This window comes from Taudactylus pleione, unplaced genomic scaffold, assembly GCF_031769625.1.
Source record: "Taudactylus pleione unplaced genomic scaffold, aTauple2 ptg000086l, whole genome shotgun sequence".
NCBI lineage: Eukaryota > Metazoa > Chordata > Amphibia > Anura > Myobatrachidae > Taudactylus > Taudactylus pleione.
In genome coordinates, this window is record NW_028284488.1 from 29,843,214 (window position 1) to 29,871,186 (window position 27,973).

The 27,973-nt window shown below is 45.2% G+C and overlaps 1 protein-coding gene across 2 annotated transcripts in view; it reads left to right on the top strand.

Annotated features, from left to right (window-relative positions):
* SEMA3C (semaphorin 3C) overlaps positions 1-27,973 on the top strand; it is a 189,392-nt gene that overhangs the window by 71,661 nt on the left and 89,758 nt on the right. For both annotated transcript variants that reach the window (XM_088468803.1, XM_088468804.1), the window contains exon 4: positions 3,299-3,361. In XM_088468803.1, the coding sequence (XP_088324929.1) occupies positions 3,299-3,361 (63 nt within the window). The remainder of the gene's footprint in view (positions 1-3,298; positions 3,362-27,973) is intronic.

A 27,973-nucleotide genomic window follows, 5' to 3' on the forward strand; every position in this document is an offset into this window, starting at 1 on the left:
TTCCTAACTGTCACTGTTTGAAAATCGACAGGAGCTTATTGGTTGGTATTTTATTTCTGTCCACTTTATATCTCTCAAATGCTTAGTACATAGACCATACAGCCTGTAAAGTAACAGTTAGGAGCTGATTGGTTGGTACTTTATCTCTCACAATTTTATCTCCCTCCAAGCTTTCATGAATACTCCCCTATATCTCTCTCCACTTTTTCTATCCAATGTTTGATACATCTCCCCCTTAGTTTTTTAGACGTCACTAGCCTAGGGGTTCATATACTTTTTTCCAACATATAATTACAATTTAAAATGATTTATTCAATATGGACAAGGTAAGTACTGTAATTTGTGTGTTAGTGTAAGTAGACTGTGCTCATCTATCCTTGTGACTCAGATGAAGATCACATCACATTTTATGACCAATTTACTTTACTTCATGTGTAGAAGAAACAAAGTTACAGACCAAAGTTTAACTAGTTCTTTTTTATTTATTTTTTATTTTTTATTTTTCTTTAAGCTATTTAATTTATGGACTGTTTTGAAAAACTGCTTTGTTTGTCATTCACAACTTTTGTTATGTTTGAAATCACAAAGAATATTCCACAGTCACATACAGATGTTTCCTCATACTGTACATCTAGCCTCAATACGCCACACAGTGCGATTTGCCTGGCATGAGTTATCTTTTTATGCGACGCTTGTATATCTGTGTGGACCTGAGTCTGTATATGAAACATAACACTCAGAATGAAAAAAGCTGTAACCACTACATTGTAGCACTTCATATTCATTTGCATTTTCAGCAAACAAGATGCCCGGCGCTAGCAGAGTCTCACGGCACCCGGCACACCAAGAGAGGCTTTTTAGTGCAACTGCAGCAAAGATGTGTAAGGACACATCTGTAGACTGCTGGGCTTCACTTGGTACTTGGACAAAGCACTTACTGTTGCAGAAGTCAGTATTGTACTTTAGCACCAGTTTGTAAAGTTTACTTTCTTTTTTGAAGCTTTATGAAGTCAGTGGGCTGTTGATGGTATACTAGCCTATTTTATTCTTAATACTTGACTTGTGTTTTACTATAACTGTAGATTATTTCCAAATGAATTTCAGTAATTTGCAATGATTGCTTTACTGATACTTTGTGCCAAAAATGTTTACATGGTTGCACCTTCTAAATCAGCCTCGTATGTCCATATAGTGCCCCTTATACACATAATGTCCACAGTAGTGCCCCTTATACACATAATGCCCACAGTAGTGTTCCTTATACACATAATGTCCAAGGTAGTAGTGTCCCTTACACATAATGTCCACAGTAGAAGTAACCTTTATACACATAATGCACACAGTAGTGGCCCTTATGCACATAGTGCCCACAGTAGTAGTGCCCCTTATGCACATAGTACCCACAGTAGTAGTGCCTCTTATACATTATGCCACACAGACACATCTGACAGCTCCTTGATCTTGGCACTATGGGAGAGACGTCATGATGTCTCTCCCTACACACACTGTGGGAGCCGGAAGGCAGAGCTCAGGAGTTAACTCCAGCCTCTGGCTGCAGGGAAAGTAAACGGAGAAGGCGGCGGCAGCAACTTTCCAGCTTGCCGCATCCCTGCATTGCAGAGCACGCTTACCTCATCTGCCATCCCTCCCTAATTAAATGGAAATATGAAAGAATAACTGACATGCAGTTAATTGCTTATTGCCACTCTAGGAATTAACAGCAATGTTCAAAATCACACAATCGTGTAATATGTGCTATAACACATAAAAATGTCAACAGATATGAACTATTGTTACTGCTAATGCAATTAAGAAAGGGGAAGCTTCTGAGTGGTTTATGTGGGGTACAGCACTTTTATTTTATGAAGTGTGTATTCCATAGTCCTATGGATTTAGTCTAACTATGTAAGTATCTCGTAGGCAAACGCAGGGGGGGGGGGGTTCTGTTTGCTTGGAAACCCCCCTCCCCAGCCCACAGCATGACCACAGTAGAAATAGTAATATAATAGATTGTTACTAGTGCTGCATTTTCTTCTCAGTATCACAAATGAAATAATCAGCACCACCTGTGGAGCTTTTAACATGTGTCAGCCAGTAATAAATACACCTGTGCACCAACTAGGAGATCTGAAAAATATGCACTGTAAAGGCCCCCATACATCAGCAATCTGAAAACCACAATTGAACAATTTGAAGATTTATTGCCCGATGTTAGGATTTCCCAATCTAGCAATCTGCGCCCATACATTACAGATCTATTTTAGTGATTTGCAGATCGATTGCAGCAAACACAGATCTGCCAGTCTTGAAAGGCCCATCATTTTACTAGTAACAGTCTGCAAATCTGCTGATCATGTCCATACAGTAGCAATTTACAGCCCCAATCCATCTGTGAAATCCAACATGTTGGACAATCTGATTGAACAATTTCAATCACTGTTTGGTTGCAATCTGCGATCCGTTACTAGTAAAATGATGGGCCTTTCAAGATTGGCAGATCTGTGTTTGCTGCAATCGATCTGCAAATCACTGAAAAAGATCTGTAATGTATGGGGGCAGATTGCTAGATTGAGAAATCCTAAAATTGGGCAATAAATCTTCAAATTGTTCAATTGTGGTTTTCAGATTTGGGATGTATGGGGGACTTAAGAGTGCACTGCTATAGACCATCAACAAGGGTATTTATTAATACCATATAATAATACTCTATGTAGTGGATAAGAAGACCAATATGTACATATATGTCCAGGGCAGAAGTAGGTTCTTCTTCTGCTCCCCCAGGTTCCCGAACTTGCTCCAATGCTCTGGAATGGTGCCCACATCTGAAATAAAAATGTTCCGCTCAGGAAGGAATGGCTTACTGTGATCGATAGTCCTGTATATACTGGAATTAAAACACACTACACTACACTGTGTATGACGCATATTAAACTTGGTCAAGTGATAATTATGCCCTCATCATGGACTGGCCACACTAACTTTAAAATCAAGCATTTGGAAACCCCCCTCTAAAAATTCTGCGTTTGCCACTGTATCTTTCAGCCATTTAATATAAAATTCACATGGGGTATATTACAGATGATGAAGGTGTCTTCATTCATTAATCACTAAAGATATATTGTCATAGTGTATAATTAAAACTATGGCCCTATACAGATTTGTAATATTCAATTTGAAAGCTATACACATACTGTAATGTAAGAAAATGTATAATATAGTGAAATGCAATAAAAGTGTCCATGCAGTTGTACAAAAATTAATATTTTTAATATTTGTTGATTTTTTTTTTTCCAAACAGGTTTTCTGGCCGGCTTCGGCAAATAAAGTTGAAGAGTGCAAGATGGCTGGCAAAGATCCCACAGTAAGTCAGTGAGTCAAATGCTTGTCCTGTGAGTCAGGTTGAGGCCATGGCAGCAAAAAGAAAAATGAAAATAAAGGGTGCGGTTTCTAATATCCCCAGTGGAGTGATGGCATTAATGAATACAGTTCCTAGGGGAAACCTGCTATAATCATAGCTTGTACACATAATTGACAAACAGGACAGAAGGTGTAAATTCCTAAATCAGTTGACATAAATGTATCTTAATCATTATAAATATTAATATGCAAGTATGTTAGCACATTATATTCTAATGTGTTTAAATGTGAAACATATGAGTATATTATGCTGCTAAAACCATTGCTGCAGGATATATTATTGTAAGAGCAAAATTATTTTCCTTCTGCGGTTGTCCTTATTTATAATAGCTGCTCTGGATGTTTCCCTGTATCCAGGGCCGGATTAACAATGGGGCGGGTGGAGCTACAGCTCCAGGCCCACCCACGAAAATAGGCCCACAGTATCCTTTATCGTTTTGACATTGACAATAGGCAAGCATTTCCCGTCACCACCACCAGCCGCACTGCAAAGCCCATTTACCTCCGGCTTTCCTAGGCTCTGCCCATCCAGCCTCCGGCCGTCCAAAAGCGCTGCAGTGCTTGGATATCAGAAGCACCGTGCATATTTACCTCCCAGATGTCCAAAGCACTGCCCATTCATCCAGCTCTCTGAAGCCCCGCCCATTTGTTTATGCCCATCGGAGCCCCGCCCACCCGCAGCACCGTAAGCCCCGCCCTCTTGTCATCTAAAGAGCCCCGCACATTCACTTCCCCCCAATCTCTCCCTCCCTCCTCAGCAACTTAGTTGTTGGGCACCTGGTTAAAAGTGGAGCCACAGAGCTGCCTCGAGGTACTGATGGATGGTAGCTGGCTGAGAAACACATGGGCACTGGTCAGCTGTCACCATCTGTGAGCTGATGACAGATGGTGTCCAACAAGTAAGTCACAGTTTAATGTCTGGTTTTGCTCTGTGTGTTATGACCTTCCCCTGGGGCTGTGTAGCTATCTATCTTATTCCTGAGTGCTGCACCTTTGCTGTATGTATGGATTTAATATGGGGGCACCGTAAGAAGGTATAGGTTTGTATGGGAGTGCCGGACGTGCGCGCGTGCGTATATATATATGTATATATATACTTAAAAGAGAAACCTTTTGGATTCTAACGTTAAATACCCTATCATCACCAGTAGGCCTTAATGAAGGATATGAGATCACTCCCTTCATTGATTAAAGGTGCTGCAGTATGTACAAGTGCATTTTATTTCTCATCTTTTAAAATCTTTTAAATATGGTAATTATGATAATGTCACTGCATTGTTATGTGTCTGCTATGTGTTGTTGTTTTTTTTTTATTATGCATTTTTTGATTATGTATTGTTTTGTGGATCTGGAAAAGATTTATAGGGACTAAAGTCATCATTCCCGATTTATATTCATTATTACAGTTATGCTATGGTTATGTCGTGTGTGTATATAATATATACATTCGATTGGAATTATGATGTTGTCCATTTTAATGTATGCACCTATATAACTAGCATTAATGAATATACTTCGTTTATTATACAAATCGGAGTTTGTATACTGAGGACCTCATTCAGAGCCGGACGCTATTTGCGCTCGCTCGTTCAGAAAAAGGGGCTGGCTATTTAAATTGAGCGCTCGCTCTTTGCGGTCTGTTGACGCCTCTATGTCTGAGCGAGCATCCGAAACATGCGCTCGCTATTTTGTAAAGACGCCCCTTGGCCGCTCGCATCATACGTCATCTATTTATTAGATTAATCGAGTACATCGAAAGGCGTATGAACTGCTCACAATTCTTGTGGTAGGATTTTCCTACCGCAATCATGCGAGCAGTTCAGGCTAAAAGACAACCAAGTGACGTGGTCGATGACGCTGCTTTGTTAATTATGCACACCCTTAAAACGCCCGTTTTGACCATTTGGCATGCCTGCGTTCGGATCTCCACTCCCCGTTTTCAAGCACCTTCCCCTGTTACCACCCACAAACGCCTCATTCTGTCACTCAAATTACCAGCCCCTCGCTATTTTGCGAGCACACGATTTCCGACCGCACTGACTGGTTGGCGCATGCGCATTACGACCCATACGTATGCGCAGATGTGCGAACATTGCTCGGAGCGAGAAAGCGGCCGCTTACGAGCGGCTCTGAATCAGGCCCTGAATCCGCTCATGTGGGCATGTATTGTTTATGTTCTGAAAGACCATTAGATGGGTTGATTGGTTTAGCACCTTGTTACTACCGAGGCACAGCGTCATCCAAGCCAGCCATCTGACGACACACGTTAGAGCGTGGCCTGAGTGACGCAATCTTGTGCTGCCCGGCGTCTCCTCCAGCTACCTTGGTCCCCGTGGCATCGGCACGCTTCACCAACCAGCGGCAGCTTCCAGCGTTGGGTGTTTGTCCCGGAGGTCTTGTGGATGACGGTTGGTGATTGCCTGGGATATATTCTTACATGTCATGTGGTAATCAGCCCACAGAGTTTTTTTGACTGGGTATGCGTACATCTCGATCAGTGGAATATCTTTTAATTAAGGGTTTATTAAGATTTTTATGCACTATCGAGAGCTCCTCTTTCTTTTGGCTTTGCTTGTACTAGAGATTTGCCCCTTGGGATCCGGGATTTCGTATGCAAAAGTGAGTTGCGGTCCTCAATACTTGGACACTGGTGCCTTCACACCTTGCATTTGTGGCGAGGTGTTGGTGAGCAGGACTGTATATCTTTATATCCATTTGCTTGTTTAACAGTGGGTGTGAGCGCCTGCCGTTCTTTTTGCATATATATTAGGGGTGAGCGGGTTCGGATTTCTGAAATCCGAGCCCCCCCCGAGCCCCCCCGATCCGAGGCCGATCTGAGTCAGGCTCGACTTTTCCCACCTGACTCGGATCTGAAATCGAGGCAAAACGTCATCATCCCGCCTTCCGGGTCTCGCGGGTTTTGGATCCTATATAAGGTACCCGCGTCGGCGCCATTTTCTCACTCGGCTGTGGACAGTGAAGAGGGAGGGTGGGAGTTAGGGCTGGCTGTGCTGTTTAGTGTAGTGTAGTGCAGAGTAGTGTTGTGCTGTGCTGTGCTGCGATGTGCTGCTGTTGTCCATAGGGGCTGTGTCCGCTACTTCAAAGTCCATAGGGGCTGGCTGTGTTGTGCTGTGCTCCTGTTGTCAATAGGGGCTGTGTCCACTACTTCAAAGTCCATAGGGGCTGGCTGGACTGTGTTGTGCAGTCAGTTGTCCATAGGGGCTGTGTCCACTCCAAAGTCCTGTGCAGTGTCCCAGTCCTAAAGGGGTGCTGTAGTGTTGTCCAGGGGGTGCTCTGTCCGTCAGGGGTGCTCCCCCCAAGTGCTAAAAAAAAATATTTTTTCTGTGTTTGTGACTTGTGTGCGCAGTAACCGCACGTGCATCAACAAAGTAGTGCCAAGCGTGCGCCTGTGTCATAAGTAAAGGGCCGGCTGGCTTGACCGTTAAAGGGTGCTGTAACCCCCAAAGTACACTCCAAACCAAATAAAAAAATATTTTCTGTGTTTGTGAATTGTGTGCGCAGTAGCCGCACGTGCATCAACAAAGTAGTGCCAAGCGTGCGCCTGTGTCATAAGTAAAGGGCCGGCTGGCTTGACCGTTAAAGGGTGCTGTAACCCCCAAAGTACACTCCAAACCAAAAAAAAAAATATTTTCTGTGTTTTGTGAATTGTGTGCGCAGTAGCCGCACGTGCATCAACAAAGTAGTGCCAAGCGTGCACCTGTGTCATAAGTAAAGGGCCGGCTGGCTTAAACGTTAAAGGGTGCTGTAACCCCCAAAGTACACTCCAAACCAAATAAAAAAATATTTTCTGTGTTTGTGAATTGTGTGCGCAGTAGCCGCACGTGCATCAACAAAGTAGGGCCAAGCGTGCGCCTGTGTCATAAGTAAAGGGCCGGCTGGCTTGACCGTTAAAGGGTGCTGTAACCCCCAAAGTACACTCCAAACCAAATAAAAAAATATTTTCTGTGTTTGTGAATTGTGTGCGCAGTAGCCGCACGTGCATCAACAAAGTAGTGCCAAGCGTGCGCCTGTGTCATAAGTAAAGGGCCGGCTGGCTTGACCGTAAAAGGGTGCTGTAACCCCCAAAGTACACTCCAAACCAAATAAAAAAATATTTTCTGTGTTTGTGAATTGTGTGCGCAGTAGCCGCACATGCATCAACAAAGTAGTGCCAAGCGTGCACCTGTGTCATAAGTAAAGGGCCGGCTGGCTTGACCGTTAAAGGGTGCTGTAACCCCCAAAGTACACTCCAAACCAAATAAAATAATATTTTCTGTGTTTGTGAATTGTGTGCGCAGTAGCCACACGTGCATCAACAAAGGAGCAGCGCCAAGCGTGCGCCTGTGTCCCATAAGTAAAGAGCCGGCTGGCTCATTTCTTAAAGGGTGGTGTAACCCACAAAGTGCACTACTCTCTAGCAAAAATAAAAAAATATTTTTTGTGTTTGTGTGCGCCTTAGCTGCACGTATATATCAAATCGATATAACATAAATGGAGGACCAAACTTTCTCCGATAAAAATAAAATAGAGAAAGATCAAGAACCACTTCCTCCTAGTGCTGAAGCTGCTGCCACTAGACATAGACGATAACATGCCATCAACGTCATCTGCCAAGGCCGATGCCCAATGTCATAGTAGAGGGCACATACAATCCCAAATGGCAAAGTTCTGGAAAATGACCTTGAAAAAAACATTTAAATCATCTGAAGAGAAACGTAAACTTGCCAATATGCCATTTACGACACGGAGTGGCAAGGAATGGCTCTTTCCCTATGTTCATGACTAGTAGTTCAGCTTCACATGACGATGGAAGCCCTCCTCCCACTAAAAAAATCAAAAGCGTTAAGCTGGCAAAAGCACAGCGAAGAACTGTGCGTTCTAAGAAGATATCACAAATCCCCAAGGAGAGTCCAAGTGTGGTGGTGGTTGTGATGCCTGACCTTCCCAGCACTGGATGGGAAGAGGTGGCTCTTTCCACCATTTGCACACCCCCTGCAAGTGCTGAAAGGAGCACCCACAGTCCACTTGCTGATATGCAAATTGCAAGTACAACAGAATGAGGATACTGGTGTAGCTGGCGCTGAGGAGGAAGTTGGCGAGGAGGATTCTGATGGTGATGTGGTTTGTTTAAATCAGGCTCCGGGGGAGACAGTTGTTGTCCGTGGGATGAAAAAGCCCATCACGGTCATGCCTGGGCAGAAGACCAAACATTCCACCTCTTTGGTCTGGCAATATTTCTATCCAAATCCGGACAACAACTGTCTTGCCATATGTACCATATGTAAAGGTGAAATAAGTAGGGGTAGGGACGTTAACCACCTAGGAACATCCTCCCTTATACGGCACCTGCAGCACGTTCATAAAAAGTTACTGTCAAGCAGTCCAGGGACACCTAAATCCCGTTGTCCTGTTGTATCCAAGCGCCTGCAAACCACACTGTCAACTCCCTCCTCGTCAATTTCCTCCTTAGTCAGGATCGGAAGTAGTCCTGCAGGCCATGTCACTGGCATGACTGACTCTCCTATCCGGGATTCCTCCGGAGGATCCTGCATTGCTACGCCTCCTGCTGCTGCCGCTGCTGCTGTTGCTGCTGCTGGGAGTAGTTCATCATCCCAGAGAGGAAGTAGGAACACCACTACTTTTACTAAACAATTGACCCACCATCACCTGAAGCAAGAGGTTGTGACGCGGTGGAACTCAACCCTCTATATGCTTCAGAGGATGGAGGAGCAGCAAAAGGCCATTCAAGCCTATACACCCACCTATGACATAGGCAAAGGAGGGGGTATGCACCTGACTCAAGCGCAGTGGAGAATGATTTCCGTGTTGTGCAAGGTTCTCCAGCCCTTCGAACTTGCCACACGTGAAGTCAGTTCAGACACTGCCAGCTTGAGTCAGGTCATTTCGCTCATCAGGCTTTTGCAGAAGCAGCTGGAGAAAGTGAAGGAGAAGCTAAGATGGAGCGATTCCGCTCGGCATGTGGGACTTGTGGATGAAGCCCTTCATTCGCTTTGCCAGGATTCCAGGGTGGTCAATCTGTTGAAATCAGACCACTACATTTTGGCTACCGTGCTCGATCCTAGGTTTAAAGCCTATGTGGTGTCTCTCTTTCCGGCCGACACAAGCCTGCAGAGGTGCAAAGACCTGCTGGTGAAAACACTGTCAGCTGAAGCAGAACGTGACACGTCAACAGCTCCTTCTTCATTTTCTCCCGCAACTGGGGCTGCCAGGAAAAAACTTAGGTATCCTAAGCAACCCGCTGGCGGTGATGCAGGGCAGGCAGGACCAAGTTTGGACATCTGGTCTGGACTGAAGGACCTGGCAACAATTTCTGACATGTCTACTGTCACTACATATGATACTGTCACCATTGACAGAATGGTGGAGGATTACATCGGTGACAGCATCCAAGTAGGCATGTCAGACAGTCCATACCTGTACTGGCAGGAAAAAGAGGCAATTTGGAGGCCCCTGTACAAACTGGCTCTATTTTACCTGAGTTGCCCCCCCTCCAGTGTGTACTCCGAAAGAGTGTTTAGTGCAGCCGGGAACCTTGTCAGCGAAAGACGTAGGAGGTTGCTTCCACAAATGTGGAGAAGATGATGTTCATAAAAATGAATTATCAACTCTTCCAGGGAGACCAGCCTCCAGAACGTACAGAGGGACCTGTGGTGGTGGATTCCAGTGGGGACGAGTTAATACTCTGTGAGGATGAGGATGTACACAACACTGAAGAGGGTGAGGAATCGGTGGATGAGGAGGATGAGGACGACATCTTGCCTCCGTAGAGCCAGTTTGTGCAGGGACAGATTAATTGCCAGCTTGTTTTGTGGGGGCCCAAACGAACTAATCATTTCAGCCACAGTCGTGTGGCAGACCCTGGCGCTGAAATGTTTGGTTTGTTAAAGTGTGCATGTCCTGTTTATACAACGTAAGGGTGGGTGGGAGGGCCCAAGGACAATTCCATCTTGCACCTCTTTTTTTTCTTTGCATTATGTACAGTTTGGGGCCTAGTTTTTCAAACTGCCATCCTGTCTGCCACTGCAGTATCACTCCTAGATGGGTCACGTGTTTGTGCCGCCCACTCGTGTCGCTTAGCATAGTCATCCAGCTACCTCGGTGCAACCTTTTGGACATAAAAACACTATTGTGAGGTGTGAGGTGTTCAGAATAGACTTGAAATTAAGGTTATTGAGGTTAATAATAGCATAGGAGCAGAAAAACCAACACATTCTGTGATTTTAGCTGTTTTTATGCTTTTTTAAAAAAAAATACAGATCCAAAACACAAAACCCAGAACCCAAAACACGGAAGGGTGGTTTTGGCAAAACCAATCCAGATCCAAAACATGAAGAAAGATCCAGATCCAAAACCAAAACACAAAACACGAAAAGTGGCCGGTGCACACCCCTAATATATATATATCTGACGAAAATGCTGATGCATTGAAACGTTAACTGTTTTCTACAAGCCGACTCCTGTGTGTTTATTGCGTGGAGTGCCACACTTTGCAGAGTCGTGTATATATATATATATATATATATATACACACACACACACACACACACATACACACACACACGTTTCCTATGCCCCTCTGTCCCACCCCGTCTCTATTCACTGCTTCCTCCCCTCTTCTGCCATTCAGGCTCCAATATACAGGACCACGGTTCTGGACCAAGTGGAGCCCAGGCCGAGATTTTCCCTTGACGCTACCTCCTTCATACACCATCTGCCACCAAGGCCCTAAGCTAAGTACACACGAGATGATATTTTGGATGATTTGTCATTTTGGGGTGAATCGGAATGACAAGTCGTCCACATCATCCCGTGTGTATGCATTATTGCGTGCTCCTGCGCATCTTTTGTTGCATCTTCAGATCTGCCTGCAGTGTAGGACAATCTGAATATCTGGGGGCCGACACCATGGTTCTGGATACGGCAGGGGAACAATATATCGGCTGGTCATACACCAGATCATGCAGTGTGTTACAAACCGCACGATTTATATTGTGCCGTCGCTGAGTACACACATCATCAAGTGTACTCCTTCCAAAATCCTGGGGATGCTTAATGTTTTCAGCGGCACACTATAGGCCCTTCATAAATTTCAGCTCCAGGCCTACGTAAACCTTAATCTGGCACTGCCTGTATCCCTGTAGATATATATTTTGGCGTGGATGGAGGAAAGCTACAGTATACTGTAGATCTTCTATGTCCTTTCCTAGAGCAAAATCCATGAGCACCGCACTATTTTAATGTTTTATGTTGTTTGTGGGTCATACCTGCATAATATTACTTTAATTAGTTACCTTTTTTTTTACCCCTGGCTTTTCGCCTTTAATTGAATATGGCCCTAAGTATACAAATAAGTGCATCACAATAATTACAACACTGAAACTTGCAGTTCTGCAAATAACACATTCTCTAGCTGCAGGAAGAAGACACAGGGCCTGATTCAGACCCGGTCGCAAGGGTTTGCACGCAGCCTGTCGATGTTTGCATTCTGCGCATGCATCGCAGTGTGTGTGCGTGAACCGGCCGCTGCGATCGGGAATTACACACACAAACATTAGCAATGTCTGCGGTAGGGTCAAGTCAATCACAACTTGTGCATGTGAGTCTATGGTTCTCGATGTTACCGATGTTTTCGCTGTCTTGCGAGAACGTGAGTGAAGGGAAGTAGGCGGCATTATGTATTGTTGGGTGTGCTTTGGTTACATTGCGTATGCAGTCATTAGCATATTTTTGCCTCGACAGGCTGCGTGCGGATGTAGCCTTGCAACCGGGTCTGAATCAGGCCCACAGTTCCAGGCCAGCAGGAGAAATGCAGAGACCTACATACCTGCTCCATTTCCCCAACTGTCTGTCATGCTACATTCCCCACATGTCAGGAAGACTTGTGTTTGGGAGCACTAGTCCCTCAATAACCTTGTGTGTGCCTTTCTCAGCATCCAGCAGCATGGAGGAGGAAGGGAGCGATAAGGGGCACAGTTGTGGAGCAAACAAAAGTAAATCATTGCAAGTGCTCCACTCTACACAGCACATTACCAACAGTAACCTGAGTAAAGGCTGCCTCTCACTCTCAGCAATGTGCTCCGTGCAGCTCCTCGTCTCCTCTGGGAGGCGGAGCTTCTCTGACTGGATATGGGAGGAGGCAGCAGCAGGAGGGAATGGAAGGAAGGAAGGAAGGAATTCGGGCTGGCTGCACAGTGACTGACAGCACATGACATGTCAGTGCTGCGGCTGTAGCCAGTCCAGACAGCAGGGGAAAAGCTGCTGCTGATAGGTCCCACACCTGGCGCTGCCAGAATGTAGATGAAGGATGTCTCTTTCAGAGACAACCTTCATTTTAATGTTAGGCTGACTAAGCAGCACCCTCCAGTGGCTGGCGCCCCAGGGCAATGGCCTAAAACTGCCTTATGGTAGTGCCAGCCCTGGTTGGACAGCAGTGTATGCATAAAGCTGGTAAGCTAGAGGACCCCATCCACAGCAGATTAATTTATCATAAAAGACAACAAGACAACCATGATTCATATGTCAGTTTCCCCAGCTCCTTTTCAAATTTCAGAGTTTTAAACTGATAATATTTATTGTGCCCAGGGGTGCAGAGAGGTGGGAGGGAGCGGGTACTAATTATTTAGGTCCGGGCTTGTTAGATGGGCCCAGTGGGGGCCCGTTTCAGCTGCTAAGGGTGCCACTGCCCCCTGTACAGCGGCGAAGTGGAGGCACCGTGAAGGCAGGGGGCGGGTGCATAAGGATGTCTCTCCCCATAGGTGCCGGCTGCTGCAGGCATTGCTATGTAATCTGCAGGAGTAAGGGTGTTTTCTGCAGATCACATAGCTCCGCCAACAGAAGCCATCACTTATAGGGAGAGACTTCCTCCTGAGTGCATTTGCGTACACCCTCATGTCACCTCTTCCCAGCCGTCCTGTGAGTGCAGGCTGCAGCTGCAGCTGCTGGGGGAAACAAATGTCCCCCTATGCAGCCGCTGGTGTCCCTCTGTACGGCACATAGGTGCATACTATTTTTCATATTTTTTAAGAGGGATTGGCCATGCCCCCTCTTAGTACTGGGGTCCGTGGCTGCTCTCTACAGCCATGGTTGTGCCATAATTTAAGTGACTGCTGAGGCCAAATTAAAATAACAATTTAGAACCTGCTCCTATACCAGTTTTGGAAAGTAGTCAAAAGGTTGACAGTGACAATGTCAACATTGTTATGATGTTGACATTTTTAAAATGTCAACAGGCAATGTGTCGACATTCATCAGAATATTGACAGGTGAAATGTTGACATTGTCAGTATGACAACATTAGGGTTAGGCTGTGGGGGGGGAGGTTAGGGTTAGGCACTAGAGGGAGGATTAGGGATAGGGAGAAATACCCAAACACTAAAGGATTGGAGGCCTGACCCAGAAGTCACAGTCACATGACCGCCGGGGCCTGAAGGATGCCACTGGAGCCGCTGCGGCCATCAAGAGCCGGTAAGTCACTACTGGGCCTCCAGGGACAAAATATCAACAATCTAACATGTCGACATTTCATTACTATCTACATGATGAATGTCGACATGGTCAGCGTCAACATTATGACCATGTTGGCATTCTCCTGTTAATATGACGAATGTCAACATTATGGGCTCGATCCTCTTAGGTGTGAATTGCTCACACCCACAAGTGCAGCTGTATGTATGTTTGGCTGTAGGCAAAAATATGCGAGTGTCTGATGAGATCGGACCAAGATGGGGGAGAATTGCTGTGCCGTTGCTGGCGTCTTGTTACCGTTGCATGGACAATTTGCCCCCTTCGCACCTAATTGGGTTGAGCCTTATGAATTTTGACATATCATACTCAACCCCCAGTTTTGGGGTTGATGTATCAAGCAGTGAAAGGAGTGGTGAAGTTGCCCATAGCAACCAATCAGCTTTGAGGTAGCATTTATAAAGAGCATTCTATAAAATGATAGGTAGAAGCTGATTGGCTGCTATAAACAACTTCTCCACTGGTCCTCTTCTCCACTTTTTTTCAATTCCATGCATAGGCATCGAAATGGGGGGGGACAAGGGGGCATCTTGCCCCCCCCCACAACATTTCAGAGAGGCGCCAGTAGCATACTGAGTGCACTGCACAAGTGCAATGCATTACTGGGAGCTGAGTCCCATGAGACTTAGCACAAAAGGTCAGAGATGCATGTGCTGAGCACTGATTGGTGGGTCAGACATTTTGTCTGATCCATAGAGGAGATCAGCAGCAACCTCATGGGAAGGAAGAATGAATCAGAGCTAGGGATGGCCATCGGTGTGGTTACCATCAGTAGTTACCATGGATGGCGATTTAGCAAGTGGCCGTTACCAACTATTCAATAGATGACTATCGATGGTTTTACCAACTGATGGTCATCCCTGATCTTTGACTGACAGGCCGTGGGCCAATCAGAACCTGGGAGCAGGAATTCATGGGTGTCGGGGGCGGAGTTATGCTCTGTGTCCCGGCACCTTGCAAAAAAAAAATATATATATTTGATTATGCTTTACCATCAATGGAGGGAAATCATCTGGTTCTCCCCCATCTATGGTAAAAGCTTTTCGGCATCGGCCATAAACCATCGATGATTATGAAACAACGATGGTCAAAGGCAAACCCTAATCAGAGAATGCTGAGGAAGAATGGAGCCCCCTGTAATGAACAGAAGCAGTGAGGTATGTACTATGTTGGATGCACATATACACCTGAATGTATGTCTGACTCCACTAGAGGATAAAGTTTAGGGAAAATGACTTTGCATATTTTTTTTAATCATATTTTCCAATAACAATACATACTATTGACACCTCCTATAGTAATAGGACTAAACTAAACCAACTTAAATGTGCAGCTATTTATATCCTACTAAAATCTGTTGGGTTTTTTGTTTTTCTTTTGTTGTTGTTGTTGGTTTTAGGTCATAATAGGTGAAGTCTGAGCATTTCTCCTCCTCTGGATGTAACCAGCCCATCATAGTGTGTGTAGTGGCGTCTGATAACACAGATTGAGTCTCCCATATCCAAATATTCAATAATACGGAATATTCCGAAATATTGATTTTTTTTTTTAGCATGACTGTGATAGTGAAACCTTTGTTTTTTAATGGTTCAATGTACACAAACTTTGTTTAAGGTACAAAAGTATAATAAAACAAATTAATTTCATGTATGTACACAAACTTTGAGCCACAAAATTGTTGAAAATATTGTAGAAAATTACCTGCAGGCTGTGTGTATAAGGTGTATATAAAACATAAATGCATTCTGTGTTTAGATTTGGGCCCCATTCCCAAGATATTTCATTATGGTATGCAAATATTCCAAAATACAGAATATTCCAATATCCAAACTACCCCTGGTGCCACGCATTTTGGATATGGGAGACTCAACCTGTAATTCCCATGTGGGGCATGGATGCAATGTGTACTGCTCCTATTGTGCTAAACTTATTGCATTAGTTGTTTCATGAATTGCTGGATTGGAGGGATTGGCAGTCCATGGGCCAAATGTAATAGGATGCCAGTTTTAGTAACAGTACAAACTCGCACCTTCTCGCATTTTTTAAAGGTGAGAGTTTGTGCTGTGACTCGCAAATGTAATAGACTGCAAACTTTTCAGCTCGAGGCTACTATATATGCGAATTTTGGCGAGTTTTTCCCTATGTAAACTGACACCTTTTAATGCGACTAGCATTAGTGAGATCAGTGAGATACGTGATGGCTTCTGTGTGTGTCTCTAAAAAAAAAAGACGTGCATCCCTTCCCCAAAAGCATAACCAGCCCTGGGCTTTATAAAGCCTGTCCTGGTTCTAAAAATACAGGGGACAAGGGGCCTGATTCAGAGCCGGACGCAATTAGCGCTCGCTCATCCAGAAAAAAGGGGTGGCTATTCAAATGAACCGTTTGCTGTTTGCGGTCTGTTCACGCCTCTAGGTCTGAACGAGCGTACAAAACTTGCGGTCATTTTTTGGGAAACTACGCCCCCTGGCCGCTCGCATCCTACGTCATGTCCGCTATTTATTAGATTAATCGAGTACATCGAACAGGGTATGAACTGCTCGCTATTCTTGTGGTTGGTTTTTGCTACCACAATTTTGCGAGCAGTTCTGGCTTAAAAAAAACCCAGTGACGTGGTCAATGACGCTGCTGTTTTAAATATGCACACCCATAAAACGCCCGTTTTGACCTTTAAGCACGCCTGCGATCGGATCTCCACTCCCTGTTATCAAGCACCTTCCCCTGTTACCACCCACATACTCCTCATTCTGTCACTCAAATTAGCAGGCATTCGCTATTTTGCGAGCACATGAATTTCGTCCGCACTGACTGGTTCGCGCATGCGTGTAACGATCCGTACGCATGCGCAGTTGGACAAACATCGCTCGGAGCGAACGAGCTGCCGCTTACGTGTGGCTCTGAATCAGGCCCAAAATGCGTAGGGGTCCCCTGTATATTGTGAACAAGCACAGGGCTTTGCTGAGCCTGCCCTGGTTTTAGAGAAACGGGACAAAACGAGTAGGGGTCCCCTGTAATCTACATAACCAGTACACAGCCAGGGAAAACCTTTAACCAGTCAAAGCATTCCCCTGACTGCTAGTCAGTCCAGGCCGGGGATCCCTGGGGAGTTGCCCCCCCCCTAATAAAGGGGTCCCCCACTCCAGGGCACCTCAGGTGATAGCCCGGCGCTGTCCCCAGCATCCTTGGGCAGTGGGTGCTGGGTTGATAGTGTTATTGTGTAGTGTAAAATAGATGTTTAAATATTGTCCCAGCAAGCCTCCACCGCATGCTGGTACTTGGAGAACCACAAGTACCAGCATGCGGGCATTACGGGCCCGCTGGTACCTGTAGTAAGAAATACGTTAAAAAACGCAACACATACCGTGACTGTAACAGTTTATTATAACATACATGCACACTCACACTCACTAACCCACATACTCACCTATTATCCCTGATACCATCATGTCCACTTGTCCAGTAAATAATCCATATGGGTACCTATAATAAAAAATCCATACTCACCTCTCCTATGCGTAGTTCAGGTCCACGTCGTTCCATGTATGCATCCAGAGGGTTAAAAAAAAACAACACGAAAATACCCGTAACCAACGTGGACAGGAGGAAAGGTATGTGTGTGTACACATACCTTTCCTCCGCGCGAATGACTGGGGCCCACATGTGCCCAGTCATTGCAGGAGCCACCAGCCAATCAGCGGCATCTCTGTCGGAGCTGCTCGCTGATTGGCTGTGTGCGGTCAGCCTGTCTTCTCCATAGACTTCAATGGGGAGAAATCTCCATTGAAGTCTATGGTGGGAATAGTGACATTGTATCCAATGATGTAGCCACAAAGTTCACCTCAAGTAACCTTGTGGTTACATCATTGGATACAATGTTGCAGTTCCCACCATAGACTTCAATGGAGATTTCTCTCCATTGAAGTCTATGGAGGAGACAGGCTGACCGCACACAGCCAATCAGTGAGCAGCTCCGACGGAGATGCCCGCTGATTGGCTGGTGGCTTCTGCAATGACTGGACACACGCGTGGAAGAAAGGTATGTGTATACACACATCCTTTCCTCCTGTCCGGCTTGGTTACGGGTATTTTTGTTGGGGTTTTTTTACCCCCTGGATGCCTTCATGGAACAAAGTGGACCTGATCTACGCATAGGAGAGGTGAGTATGGATTTTTTATTATAGGTACCCCTTTGGAATTCTACTGGACATGATGGCATCAGGAATACTAGGTGAGTATGTGTGATAGTGAGTGTGAGTGTGAGTGTGCATGTATGTTATTTAAACTTTTACAGTCACAGTGTTTGTTGTGTTTTTTAACGTATTTCTTTGGCTGTGGAACTACAAGTACCAGTGGACCCGTAATGCCCCGCATGCTGGTTGTGGTTCTCCAAGTACCAGCATAGTGGAGGCTTGCTGGGACATGTAGTACCACAGTTGAAGACAATATTTAAACATCTATTTTACACTACACAATAACACTATCAACCCAGCACCCACCACCCAGGGGTGCCGGGGATAGCCCCGGGCTATGAGCCGAGGCCTGGGGTGCCCTGGAGAGGGTGACCCTTTTATTGGGGGGGTCCCCAACTCCCCAGGCATCCCCGGCCTGGGCTGACTAGAGGTCAAGGGTAATGGTTTGGCCAGGGAAACCGGTGAAAAGTTTATCCTGTGTCAGAACTTGATTGGAGTTTGGATCCGGGGTAGACACAGGAGTAATACGTGGGACCGTTTGCTGATATTGAAAAGATGGCGGCCTTAATGGGGTGTGTTTCATGAATGGAGGCAGGTGCAGGAGGTACAAACTGTGTGAAGTGAGGGAGACAAGGTATGTCAGACACTGGAGGTGTCCAAGGACACAGAACCCTCAGGGGCGGCAGGACCCTCTATGGGACAGGCAACTGGAGCACGCAATCTGGACAGGAGTCAGAGGTGGAACGAGCTGGAACATGGACTGAGAGTTAGCAGGCTCACCACAATAGACTGCAGCAATACAAGCAAGGGAGCTCAAGAACTAGCACACAGCTAAGCTGTGTAAAACGTTGCACTGGCAACTAAAGACAACTCTTTAATACCCTCAGGTAGTGCAGGATAGGTTGCTAGCCCTCCAGCCCAAGCTGCAAGCTGATTGGTCCAATTTAGACATGTGACCTGGATCCAAGATGGCAGCGCCCAGTGGTCACTAGCACTGCTCAGGAATCCACAGCCTGCTGTTCAGCCAGCCACTACACCCGATCTCCAGGACCAGGATCACCTCCAGAAGCCAGGATACCTGCAGGAAGGACCCTGCCAGAGCGCCCTGAGAGGTAAGGTCCGCGCCGCCCGAGAACCTGCGGTCCTGGTCGTGACACCCTGGCTGTGGCATCAGTCCCCCACTAGAAAGAGTCCGGTGCTGGTTATGGAGATTACAGGGGACCCCTACTTGTTTTGTCCCCTGTTTCTCCACTACCAGGGCAGGCTCAACAAAGCCTTGTGCTGGTTCTTAACATACAGGGGACCCCTATGCATTTTGTCCCCTGTATTTTTAGAACCAGGACAGGCTTTATAAAGCCCAGAGCTGGTTATGCTTTTGGGGGGGCTGCACATCATGTTTTGTTAAAAAAAAACGTTTTGCATAAGTACACACAGAAACATGCAAGTATCTCATGTGCATGTTTCTGTGTTAATCTGACCAGCTCAGGATATACTCGCTATTCTAAAGCTGGTCTATTATTTAGGGACCTTTGGTTATCTTTTTTTTTCGAGCCTGAAACTCGCACCCTATTAAATTGGGAGAGTTGATAGTTTTCAATGTCAAAAAAATCTGGATGCAAATTTGAGAATGGAGATTTTTAGTAACTCTGAAAAATTGCGAGTTTACATGAACTGACACCCTATTACATTGGAGAGTTGTGAAAAAGTGTGAGTTTAGCACAAAACCCCCAATTTACTAAAACAGACAACCTATTACATTTGGGCCCTCATTCAGAGCCACTCGCTAGCGGCAGTACGCTCGTTCCGAGCGATGTTCGCACATCTGCGCATGCGTACGGTTTTTAGTACGCATGCGTGAACCAGTCAGTGCGGCCGAAAATCGTTGGTACGCAATATAGCGAGGGCCTGCTATTTTGAGTGACAGAATGAGGCGTATGTGGGTGGTAACAGGGGAAGGTGCTTAAAAACGGGGAGTGGAGATCCGAACGCAGGCGTGCTTAAAGGTCAAAACGGGCGTTTTAAGGGAGTGCATAATTAATACAGCAGCGTCATTGACCACGTCACTTGTTTTTTTTTAACTCAGAACTGCTCGCAAAATAGCGGTTGAAAACACCAACCACAAGAATAGCGAGCAGTTCATACGCTGTACGATGTACTCGATTAATCTAATAAATAGCGGACATGACGTATGGTGCGTGCGGCCAGGGGGCGTTTTTATCAAATAAACGAGCGTATGTTTTGCTCGCTCGTTCAGACTTAGAGGTGGGAACAGACTGCAATTTGCGAACGGATCATTTGAATAGCCACCCCTTGTTTTTGAACGAACGACCACAAATAGCGAACGGCTCTGAATCAGGCCCTTGGCCCCATATGTCTGTATTTGATTGGAGTCTGATGTTGTAATCACTATTGGGTCTATTCATCATCACTTAAGTTATACAAAAGCAGGTGAAAAATTTTTTTCACCAAATTTGTATATTTGTCAGCCCCATTCATCATTCTTGTAACGCAGGAGATATCACAGATATCTCCTGGTTACAAATGAGCCTCGATTATTTCCACAATCCCCATACTTTAGTTCTGAAAAAGCTTTTTTTTTTTTCGAACCTTGACTGAGAACCTGTACACCATCTTTAGATGGCGTGCAACCCCTGACTGTCTTCACAGGCTACTGTTTACACAGCCTGTGAAGATTTACATGCCATTCCAGCCACTGCAGCCAGCAGAGGGATCAAATAAGATCCTTTCCTGCTGTGTCCACCCCGGACACACTCACCGACAGAAGACAGAAGAGAAGACAGAAGGAAGGAGACCTGGGAATAGGGGCCGGGCAGGATCGGACACCTGCGCGGGACACATACTGGAGGACGTGGGGGGTGGGGGTGAAAGACAGCGGGGAATAGAAAGAATAGAGACATACAGCAGTGAGGAAATCCTTGTGGATACTTCAGCTTCAGGGGAAAAATATCAGTATCGGGATTTCAACGCTTGTCATTAGACCCTTGCCGGGATTAGACAGTCTGGATGCCGCCGGTCTGGATTTAGACCGTCGGCATCCCGACTGCATACCCCCTATATGTACGTGTTCAAGTCTGTATATAGGGAAGCAAGATGGAGCAAAGTTTGCGACATTTGATATTTATATTTGTTTTTCATTCTTGTCTTATTTTCTTGGTTTATACCTCCAGAACATTTGCAAAAATGTATGTATAGTACAGGGAATATCAGGGTGCATACACTGAACTTCATCTTATTAGGTGCGAGTAGGGTCCTGCAAGCCGTTCTCACGGTGAACTGGCATTGCATGAAGGTCTCTGTAGTCCTAGAACAAGATTCAGTGCACTGTAGCGATAAGCTCCATTGCTAATGCCAAACTACAACTCTCAGCAGTACGCAGGTAATGTCCTCCTCTCCCGGAGTTGGTTGATTTAGTTGCCTGTTCAGGGATATGCTTTTGGCTGCATATGTTCACGGTGCTGCACGGTAGTGCTGTGTTTTTATGTCAGTGAGGAGACTGGGAGAGAGCAGTGATGTCTGTATACAGAGCCAAATCAGCAAAAGCAAAGGCTTACTGATTTCTGTCTTCAGGTAGGTGGTGTGGCAGGTTACACCACATGCCACTGAGGGGGCGACATTCAGCAATTTAGAGGCGCCAAAATGAAATTGTAGTTTTCTCCCTCCCAACCTAAAAATGTTGTGATGCCCCTGATACCATGTATTACCATAGAGCGCCTGGTTATCTGATTACTGTGTCCGCTTTAGTGAACCCCTTTGTCACATAGGGAAAGCAATTGACTATGGTACTGTTTATGTGATCTGTAACTTAATGCTTGTGGTATCTGCACATACTTGCCTACTCACTCGGGATGGTCGGGAGCCTCCCGAAAATCAGGTGGCACATCCGGCTCCCTGGAAGAGTGGGCAAGTCTCCCAGCTGGTGCCATGCACCTGCAACCCCCTGCCATTCGCCCCTCCTTGTAATTGGCTGGTCCGGGGGAGCCAATGATGCGATTCGCGCTGTATCCTGTCATCGTGGCCCCGCTCCCGGCAGCACATTTTCTGTAATCTCAGCATTGTGTAGCGAGTCCGTGGTCATGATGAACCATTCGTGCAACCTGCCCCCAAAGCTGCATCACGCCCCCCTGCTCCAGGATGAGGCAGCCAGATTGTCGAAAATGCTGTATCTGCACCTGAACCTACTCTATCTGGCAAATTGAGCAACAGGGAGTGAAATGGGATGTGCAAGCAGGGCCGGCAACAGAAATCAAAGGGCCCAGTACACACATTTTTTTACGGGCCTCCCATCTCCAGGTCCCTGGCAGGTACAGGCTTGTCTCTTGAGTCTGTCTTACCTATATGTGGTTTCTCTGGGAAAACTCTGAAGAAATTGTTCCTCCCTGGGCAGATGGTGACTTCAGTCAATATTCACTATTCACGTAGGAGATCAAATAGTCCGGAAGAAGCCTGTTTGTGTATGAATATAGCCAATGTGAACATCACACAGTTGAAGTTCGACCAGATAACAGTTTTGGTGCAGGACAAAATGTGAACTTCCCTGATCAAATAATTTTATATTATTAAACTGTATTTGGTACCATTTGTAATAGTAATGTTCCTTTAGAATAAGGATTACTGTCCTTGAACCTCATCCCCCTTGTGTCTATCCAGTCCCCCTGTGTCTCTCCAGCCTTATTCCCCCATGTCTCTCCAGCTCCCTTCTGTATCTCCAGCTCCCTTCTGTCTCTCCAGCTCCCTTCTGTCTCTCCAGCCCTAGCCCCCCTTCTGTCTCTCCATCCCGAGGCCCCTTCTGTTTCCCCAACTCACAGTGTCCATTCAGCATCCAGAGTTTCTCGCCAGCACCCACAGTGTCCCTCCTGCCCCCATGGTATCCATCCAGCCTCCACAGTATCCATCTGGCTCCCATAATGTCCCTCCTGCCCCCACAGTGTCCCCCTTGCCCCCACAGTGTCCCTTCAGCTCCTACAGTTTCCCTCCAGCCCCTCACTTACATTCTTCTATGTGTTGTGGCTACCCACCATGGTTTACTGCTTGGTCTTTCAGTAGTGCAGCGCGAGTGATGTCATGACGCCACGTGTGCTGTGATGCAAAAAAACAAAAAACTTAATTTCACCTCCCACTGCCTGTGCAATACAGCAGCTCCCCGCCGGATGGACCCAGAACCACTGCCTGCATTGCTGCTGCAGTGATCAGCAGGGGCACCCATACATGCCTGCACCCTACTGATCACTGCAGAAGTGCAGGCATCAGTATCACTCTGGGCCCCCTAGGACAACGTGGCCTAGTACAGCTGCTCCTGATTGGCTAGTGGTTTGCGAGCTGTGATTGGCTTGTGGCCGGCGCCATATTTGAAATACTGCCGGCGCTGTTTCTAGCTGACTGCTGGTGCATATCTGCAGCACTGCACCACTGCCACCCGGGCCCCCGCTCTCTCTGGAAAGCCTTAACTGTGCAGAGTTTGTATAGTCTCCCTGTGCTTGCGTGGGTTTCCTCCAGGTACTCCAGTTACCTACCACACTCCAAAAATATACTGTTAGGTTTATTGGCTCCCAACAAAAATGAACCCTAGTTTGTTTGTGTATGCGTGTACATCTGATAGGGAACATAGATTGTAAGCTCCACTGGGGCAGGCACTGATGTGAATGGCCAAATATTCTCTGTAAAGCGCTGCGGAATATGTATGCGCTATATAAATAACTGGTAATAAATAATAAATAAATAAGTTGAAGAAACCAGATAGTCTGGTTAGTATATAGTCCCTGCCCTGTCCCCCTCCAGCCTTCCCTGCCCTGTGCCTCCCCCCTACTCAAGCCTTCTCTGCCCTGTGCCCCCCCCACATTAAGGTTAAGCCCTCCCTGCCCTGTGCTCTCCCCCCCCCCAAGTGGGGCGTTGCCTATTTTATCAGTACCGGGCCCGACAATTTCTAGTGGCAGCCCTGTGTGGCTTGGGCATCTATTGGGAGAGACCATGTCAGAAATGCAGCAGATGTGATGACTATTTTGTGGGGTTTTTCGCTTACTAATATATAGTATCATTCACATATTCTGTGTGAGTTTTAGTAAAGCATATTGTGTTCTTATGATGTAGGAACCCACATATTTTCCTTCTGCTTGTAAAATCTACTCAGGATGGCTCTATGTAAAGATAAGACCTACTGACATTGATGAGAACACGAAAACCTATTAAAATGACCTAGGACAAAATATATTAATAATGCACCATTACCAATAACTAACAAAGACACCTCTTATCTTTTATTATATGACTATCTATTTTGACTGACTGTTGTTTGACTTACAGATGTAAATGTGTCTGCTATTGCTAATGTTTGTCATACCAGTGGAAGTCCCCTACAATTCCGTATGACTCTTGTACAGTACAGTACCTCCTATTTAATGTACAACATTTTTTTAAAAACATTATGACACTTATATTAACTCATACCTTGGGAATGTACACTGAAAGTTTTATTATTAATTCTTTGATTGCATAGTTATCAGTCATATTATCACAGATCTATTTGTCCCACTGTTACACGCCAAGCAGAACACACCTCAGATAAATTCATAGCAAAGGCAATAGACCTACAAAGACACACTGATGCTTCAAAAGTGGATCTGAAAAACTAAATCACTTATTTTTGAAACCTATGTACAAGTATGTAAATGGGTAAAATGGGTGTTAAGATGTCTCTGAACATGGACAGTACTATTCTACATATTTAAAGGGGTCAATCCGATTAGGTGTGAGTTTGCAAAAGCAAGTTTGTTTTATGAAACTCGCAAACATCGCACAACAAATGTGCACTCCTGAGAAATGCAAGATCCAATTAGAAATGCCTATTGGCGCTACTTGCAGCAACAGTGTGCTAACTTTCTATAGCATGCCACTTGTGAGAAGGGCGTGAAAAAGTGGGGAAACCATCGTGGACCCCCAAAAAGTGACACATTTGGCAGAATCATATAGAAGGCTGTTAGTGGGCATAAGGAAAGTACGAGAGGTTTTTAAACGGTGTCAAATGGCTGATTTGTGTATTTCAAAAAAAAATGATAAACAAACTATTGTCGTTTTAAAAAAGTAGTAACAAGTGATTTTGGCACTTTAAATAAAAAATAAACAAATATTAAAAGCAATTATTTTCCATTTTAATAAATACTTTAATTAAATTTGGGGTGCCTAAACTAACAAGGAAGTTTATTTTGGGGTAATTTGAGGCCAGTTTTTTTTTTTTTTTAACATCCAAAAATAACATGTAATTATTAGGCCAATTAAAACTTCCAAATGCCTAATTTGTCATTGGGGGGGTGGCGGGTGTTCAAGGAGTTCTGCATTGTGTCCTGACATTTTTACCTTAAAAAATATATTTTCCCTACCTTTTCATATATATGGCTAATCTCTTGTAAAATATATCTATTTATTGGGCTAATCTCTTGAATCACTGAATGATTTTGATAGGGTTTTCTGTTCTATACAGAATTGGCCAATGAAGGTTTACATGTATGAACCATTCATCTATGACAAAAGGGAGCCAAGCAGTGACGATTTTAGTGAAGCAAAGTCACAGAAAGTTTTGTTGGAACCAAGCTGCTGTATAGGAGCTGGGCCAGGGTGCTGAAACATCAAGAGACAGTGAGAGCCAATATGAGTTACCAATGTGCCCTGTTGCTTAGCAGCATCCTAGAGAGGGGAGGGAATCAGGGACTGAACATGGTCACGTCTGAGGCAGACAGAGAGTGACAGCCTCCAACGAACCCATAAAGATGCCCTAATGCAGACACAGTAAGCCAGGAAGGAGACAGGGGAGGCATAGCTATCAGGTATTAAAAAAACAAAAAACATTTGAACACCATCAAATGATTTCCATTCGATAGTGGCAAACATCGGACCGCCATCAAATGGTAAAACACTACCATCAGAACAAAACCATCGGGATTCTGGTGTCCATCCCAACGCTGAACCTACAAGCGGACTCCGGCCACCACTCCTCCAATGTTCCTGCTCAGCCACATGCCTCTAGTGAACAGGAGGCACCTCCCATGGAAGTCAGTATTGTTCTTGGACATCAGCACCATGTGGAGGAAGCGCAACAGGAATCCCAGAAAATACAGGGTACATTGTTCAAACAGGACATTGCCATGTTCAGTAGCTGGGGAGGGGTGCGCATGGCGGCTGTGGAAATATGCACAGGTGCCCCAGCCCAGCCCAGCTGCAATACAAATCTCTCATCCATGATCCTCCTTCCCTTCCCAGCACATCCCAGTGGCCGGGCCCCAGCCAGCAGCAATGGGGTTTTAGTGACATTGGTGAGATGCAGGGGTTGTGGTTTGATCCAGGGGACTGTGGTGACATGGCAAAGGTTGTTATGAGATGCAGAAGGCTTTGTCGAGATGAAATTGCTCCCGTATGAAGCCAGGGCAGGTTTCTAGTATATGTATATGTTCAGATTTTACTAAAATTAGTGGAATCATTTATTCATTCTGGAGAATCAGGCTAGTCACACTGCATGGAACATGAAAAAGCTAATCAGCAAGGACCAACAAATGTCTATAGTTTTATAAAAGGAGATTTCAGTCTCTCTGAGAGACACATTCTCTATGAACATTCCTGTTCGAGACTTGTGAGGTATGTCTTATCAGTGACCTGGCCTCAGACTGTTCTAATTTTCATCTTCACTTCTGTTCTGTTGTTCTCTTGGTTCACAGCAGGTTGGCCTTATTGGCACAGTTTATAGGAGTTCAGTACATTTGTATAGTATTTTCTTCCTGTTGTACAAGTTTCTCTTGTCTTCATCTCTCCCCACTCTTTGACATTCAGGACTGTAATAAATCTCATCCGTTTCACAATTAAGGAAATAAAATACTGTAATATATTATGGTAAAGGCCATTGCAAGCCAAAAACCATTGGTTTTAAAATATATTCAGAATAAAATAAATAACATGGCAAGTTAAATTGAATAGCACATGCCCAAAGAGTAAGCCAAGGTAGCCAGGGAGCATCAATCCTGATCCAACATAGAGTACATATGTAAAGTTGCCTACTCTCCCGGAACCTGCGGAGGCTGACAATTTTTCAGGAAGCCCCCTTCATTTCTATGATAACCATGGCATTTGGCCCTGCTCCCTATTCAAATGTGCGCAAATTGCAGCATTTCACCATGAGAGGGTGGGGCCTAATATCGCAAACAATCCAGCTCCGCCTCCCTCACCTCCCATCTGCATTTCTTCTCCAGGCTTCTTCCGGAGAGGACATTTCTAAAGTCGGCAAGTATGAGGTATCATAATCTACTTTGGGAGAAAGACACAATATCTGAAAAATGGCACTTCCAAAAATAACAATGTTACTTCACCAACATACATTACTTCATTTGTCTTAAAATATCTCACAACTCAACCCCTCTTCTCTGACCAAGACCTGAGGGTGATAGTAAAGCAGCAGTTAATCGTTATGAAACTGAAAGTTTAATTGGTGATGTATTGTGAAGTGCGAACTGTTCCATTACTGCTGGCAGTTTAAAAGAGAAAAAACACAGCAGTACTGTCCCTAAATTAGCACTTACAGTAACTAAAAATGATACCTTTAGAAATTATGGTTTCATGGTCTCCTCTGCAAACTTTCCACCTTACACTTGGTCCTTACATTTTAGAAGATCCTTGGTGATGTTACAAATACCTCTCTGACGTTCATGACATTTAGTGGAAAGCTCTGTTTCAGTGATTGGGGTCCAAGAACAAAGTCTCAGTCTCTTCTTTCCCACCTTACTGGAGCCTTTTATATTCATTTGTTGTGAACGCCTGTCATATGACACTA